Below are 5,851 nucleotides of genomic sequence, written 5' to 3'. Positions count from 1 at the left end.
TGGCTAAAACTGAGCTTTTAACTTTACCCATAAAAACGCTACCCTATGGCCAGTCTTCCACATATCAGTAAATGGCACCATCATCTACATAGTAACTGAAGTTGATATAACCTAGAACTTATCCTCCATACACCGTATTCAATTTATCAGCAAATCCTGTTGTCTTCATTTCCAGAAACCACTATAATTGCTTCTAATTGGTTTTAGTTTTGTATTTTTTGATCCATTTTCACACAGAGGCAAAGTGAACTCATTAAAACAAATATAATACTACTCCATTACTTAAAACTTCACATTGACTCACTATTATACCTATTATAAAACCAAATCTTATACAACCAGACATGATCTGGTCCTAAATTCTCTGACCACATCTCAAATCATGTTCCCTCTAGTCTACCATGCTATAGCAACATTGACTTTCTTTCTATAAAATGCAAAACTCAAATGGGGCTTGAGACATTTTCATTATCTGTTCCCTTAATCTAGAATGGTCTTCTGTCATCTCATCATTCATATCTCATTTTATTTATCACTTCTTCAGGAGGCCTCCCCTGAATCCATCCAATGGACAAATTCTGTTCTGGTTCTCAAGTGCTGCTCTAACAAAAATATCACAAGTGGGTGACTTGAACAAAAAGGGATTTATCTATTTATTTATTTATTATTTATTCTCTTACACTTTAGGAAGCTAGAAGTCCCAGTTCAAAATGCCAGCTCTAGGGGCTGGTGAAGGCCCCTCTACCTTGGGCATCAGCTTTGCCTCTTGCTTCTGGCACACTGAAGCTGAAGCCTTCTCTTAACTCAGGCAGCTGCTGGCTGCTGTGTCTGACAAACTCAAAGTCAACAAGGCAGATGGCACAATTCCAAGCTTATTAAGCAACATGGCAGGCCACTAGTTTAAGTCCAGAAACAATCTCAAGATCGTCAGACATGGCAGGCCAGTGAGATGCAAACTCAGATAAATGCAGGATCCAGATGTGTCAAGAAGCTCAAGACCTTTCTCAAAGCTTTTTCTTATATACTGGAAACAGACCACATCCATATGGCAGGTACTAAGCCCCTCACAGTAGATTCCACCATGTGGCTGATTACCAGTCTCATCACAGGGAATAAACACATTCTGCTGCCCAGCTACTCAAAACTAGGCCCAGCCAAGTTGACATATAACCTTAACTACCACAATTCCACCCCTTGTCAACTTGGCACCTATACAAGTCTCTTTCTTTGGGTGGCCTGAGTCTCCTAGATTATCTGAGTTGTGATCTCACCCCTGTGGCCTGGCAGGCCCCGTTCCTCTGGTCCTTGGGAATGGCAGCCCTGCCTCCTCACTTTGGGGCAGCAGCTATGACCCCATCCCACTGGCTGTCATGAATGGCAGCCCTACCGTCTAGAACCAAGTTGGTGAAAATCTGACTCTGAAACCTAGGAGGCTGTGGTGGTTCTCCCCCCAGAGACCATGGTCCTAGCCTTTGAGGCTGAGGCAGCTCTGCTTCCCATTTCCTTGGTCTCTCAGCTTCTGCCAGTTAATGCCTGAAGCCAATCCTCTCTGCCAGGAAGCTTCCTGCCCAAACCCTTTCAGCTTTCTGCTCCATGAGCTGACAAACCTGCTATTCAATCTCATACCTGTATCTTGTACCAATTAATGCCCAAAGGCAACCCACTCTGCCAGGAAGCCACCTGCCCAATGGCATCCAGCTTTTTCCTTTGCGGGCTGATAAGCCTGTTGCTCTCATACCAATTTCTTGGCTCTGCTGCTGCAATCTCTCTGCACAGGGATTTCAGGTCTAAGGATGCACTCCACTCCTGTTTCCACATTTTAAGTATCTGTCAGAGATGCACCCCACTCTTTCCATACCAATTTCTGTATTGGTTTTCTAGTGTGACTCTAACAGAAACACTACAAATGGGTGGTTTGAACAAGCAGGGATTTATTCCCTTACAGTTTAGAAGGCTAGAAGTCTGAGTTCAAGGTGCCAGCTCTAGGAGCTGGGTGAAAGCGCCTTGACCTAGTGCTTCAGCCCTGCCTCTTGCTCCCCACCCACTGAAGCTGGAAGCTTCTCTTAACTCAGGCAGCTTCTGGCTGCTGAAACTGACAAACCCAAGGTCGACAAGTAAAATGACACAGGCCCAAAACTATCAAGCAACATGGCAGGTCACTAGTTCAAGTCCAGAAACAGTCTCAAGATCAGCAAACAACATGGTAGGTCACTGAGATGAAGATTTAGATAAATGCAGGATCCAGATACTCCAAAAATCTTAAGATCTTTCTCAAAGTTGCTTCTTATATAGGAAGCTGACTACACCCCTATTGCAACTACTCAGCTTCTTACAGTAGATTCCACGATGGAGTTGATGACCAGTCTCATCATGGGGAAAAACAACATCCAGCTGCTCAGCCACTCAAAACCAGGCCCAGCCAAGTTGACACATAACCTTAACTACCACAGAATCCTTATGAGTATTCCTTCTACATCACCTTATTTCTCAGCAGGGCCCATATCCCTATGGGATATTTTTATGTGTTTATCATTTGGATCCCCCCAGCAGAATATAAGCTCCAAGGAAGCAGGATCACTGTCATTGTTGTTTGCTGTTATATTGCTAGTGCTCAGAACAGTCTCCAGGACATAGTAAGCCCTTGATAAGTATTTGTTAAATTACTATTTCAGAAATATCATCCATAACTTTGATTTACTTTGGTCATAGCTGCAGTCAAAACTGGTAGATGATACTGTTTTGAGATTGTGTCATTTTCCTGATGTGGAAGAGGCTTGCAAAGTTGTATAATCAAAATTAAAGCTGGAAATTATTTTGAGTAAGAATATATTTTTACTTTAGAAAAGTAGTAGCAGGTGAAAAGGGCTTTAATAACCAGACCAAGGCATCAATTTCTCTGCACGTAAATTAGGGAGGCTATGAACTGAACAGAACATGACAACATATGTGGAAATGGGCCAGGATCCTAGAGAAATCCTGCTCTGGACTCCATATCAACCCATTGACTTACATGGAAGAACAAGAAAAAGCTTCAGGGAGGCATTTAAAACTTCTTTACATTGCAAGCAGCTGCAGTCAAGTCAACTCTGACTCATGGTGAATCCATGTGTTTCAGAGTAGAACTGTGCTTCACCCAGTGTTCAATGGTGATTTTTTGGAAGTAGATCTCCAGACCTTTTTTCCAAGGCACCTCTGGGTGAACTTGAACCTCCAACCTTTCAGTTAGCAGCTGAGTATGTTAAACATTTGCACCCTACCCCCAGCAATTCTTCTTTACATTGAGATGTATCCATATTATAGTGGCATTACTACTGGGTTCAAGAGGTAGCAATGCAAACCAATGCAACCATTGCCATGGAGTTGAACCCGACCCATAGAGACCCCTCCTTGGGTTTCCGAGGCAGTATCACTATGGAAGTAGATTGCCCAACCTTCCTTCCAGGGAGTGGCTGGTGGATTTGAACTGCCAGCAATCTGGTTAGCAGTCAAGTGCCTTAGGCACTATGCTACCGGAACGCCTTCAAGAGGTAGAGAAAATGCTTATTTCTTATGACCCGTTGCTAACAGATGAGATGTTGATGTCAAATCCTAAAAAAAAAAGCCTTCCTACTCTCAACTGACTAAAGGGGAAAGATGAATAAACTAAACATAGGCAAATATGTGTGTGTGTGTGTAAAGACAGGGATAGAAAAAGTCATGCTGATAAAGACAGTTTAGGATAGAGCAAGGAGTGAATAAAACCTGTTGAAATCTAATATTCAGAGAATGGCATCAGCTGTCAGTAGTTAGTTGGCTAATACTTTTCAGTCCCAAACAATAAAAACAGTGACAGCTTTTCACATAAGATTCATTTTCTATCGAGCAGAGCAAGGGGGAACAAGGTGGATACCAATAATTTGCTGTATGAGAAACTCATTTCACTGCAAGGACCACATTTCAGCCAAGGGAGCCAGCTGACCCAGTAACAAGTACACAAGGTCTTTGCTGCCTTGCTTCAGTGCTTTCTCTGATTGGCCTTCTTCAATTCCATCTTCCAGGTTAATAATAAAATCTTCCAAATCCCTAGCAAAAGTTCCAAGGTTAATGTAGGAAGTTTTCAGTGCAAAACTTAACACACTACCTGGTTGAATTCCAAGAGCTTAGCATATGGCCTAGGATGTGCCTGGCACATATTTTCTGAGGTGGTATCACTACAGAAATAGATTGCCCAAACTTCCTTCCGAGGAGTGGCTGGTGGGGTTGAACCGCCCGCCTTCTGGTTAGCAGTCAGATGCCTTAGGCACTATGCCACCAGAACTCCCACACATTTGATAGACCTGACTGTTTCAAACATGCCATTCATGGGCCTCCTTAGAAATGGGAGGGTGACTTGGAAACTAAGGAGAAGAAGTGTGTTTTTATGTTTGTGGTTATGCTGACAGCTACATGGTTATGCCTGTTATTCTTTTAAAGAAGAGCATGCCTGAATACAAAAAATTGGCCAGAGGAGATGATAAATTGAAAGTAATGGTAATCTCTTTTGAGCTGTGCTATTTTCTTTAAAAATATTTATAATCTATGATGTAGAATCTACTAGCATTCACCTGATATGTCTGTCCTATGCAGAACAAGGTTAGATAGAGACAATGTTAGGACAGTTTGGGGTCTCATTTATAGCTCTGTATAGGGTAGACAGCTTCAGTGAGACACCTTCAACAACATGTAAACAACTAACCAGAAGCACAATTCTTCAGAGTGAATACAATGGAAAACAGGAAAGGACCTCCACTGACTGTGGTACAAAGCCTCTTCTTCGTTTCTCATAAACATTTTTTTAAAAATTTCATCCATTCCCGAAGTAATCAATTTAGGCCTGAGGTAAATCTGCCCAGCTCTGCCTTGGCACTTTCAGCCTTCTCCCCTTCCCACTTAGAGCATTCATTACCAAGCAAATAGTTATTACAAAGGACAAAAATGGAAATGGCAAATATGACATGAGAATCTGCATTCGGATTTGAAGCACTGCTGTTCATAGTCACTAAAGTCTATAGAACCCTGAGTTAACCTGGTGAAAACATATAAGCATTTTCTGACAATAGCAGTGAGTAAAGTCATTGTTCTCTTCTATGGATGAGGTCTAGGAGATTCCTCAAAAGAAATCTGAGCCCACCTGCTTCTTGGCTCTGCCCTTCCATTTCTTCTGTACGTTGCTTCTCTTCGGATCCATTTTCATCTTTCATGAAAATCATAGAGAAAAAAAAAAATCAAGTCAATTTGTGAAATATCTCTTTATGGCTAATATGCAGCCCTAAAATTAATTGTAACCAATGTAGCATGTCTGCCTATAAAGTAAAGCAGAAAGATGAATCAGAAGCATGAAACAGAAAAATTACCTACATAAATAGGTGCATTTATACTTGTCCCTTCTCACATGATTTGCTAGATGAAACGTGGAACTATAGTAAACAAAATTCACTCAGCGGTCCCAGTAACATCTTTCCTAGCATAACATTTTCCAAAATGCAATACAGATTTCAATTACAATCCACTTTTCTCCCCTGACATAAAGAATGTGCACTGTGTAACAAGAACTGGGTGATTAAATTTCAATGCCCTTTATATTCCAATTGGATATATATTTTTTAGAAAAGACCTATTTTTACTTAACTTGCAGTTGACGATCTAACATATCTGTTGTATGAAATATTTTGTGTTCAACAGATTATATTGGACAAGTTTGTACCATAGTATACAACTCCTTGAAAGAGGAGTGGTAGAGGCTATATACAAAAATCTATTTACAATTCTCTTTTGGCTTTAAAATATATTAAAACAAATATCTGCAGATTTATATGTAGGGAAAAAAAAAAAA

General features: G+C 41.0%; 1 protein-coding gene across 1 annotated transcript in view; it reads right to left on the bottom strand.

Moving 5' to 3' along the window:
* MACROD2 (mono-ADP ribosylhydrolase 2) overlaps nucleotides 1–5,851 on the bottom strand; it is a 289,962-nt gene that overhangs the window by 108,888 nt on the left and 175,223 nt on the right. Inside the window, exon 4 of the mRNA XM_007946386.1 lies at nucleotides 5,150–5,212. Coding sequence (XP_007944577.1) covers nucleotides 5,150–5,212 — 63 coding nt within the window. The remainder of the gene's footprint in view (nucleotides 1–5,149; nucleotides 5,213–5,851) is intronic.

Source organism: Orycteropus afer, unplaced genomic scaffold (genome assembly GCF_000298275.1).
Source record: "Orycteropus afer afer isolate SDZICR_OR568_19922 unplaced genomic scaffold, OryAfe1.0 scaffold00158, whole genome shotgun sequence".
Taxonomy (NCBI): domain Eukaryota; kingdom Metazoa; phylum Chordata; class Mammalia; order Tubulidentata; family Orycteropodidae; genus Orycteropus; species Orycteropus afer.
Note: the sequence above shows the minus strand (reverse complement) of the source record. Positions and strands in the feature narration are given on the sequence as shown.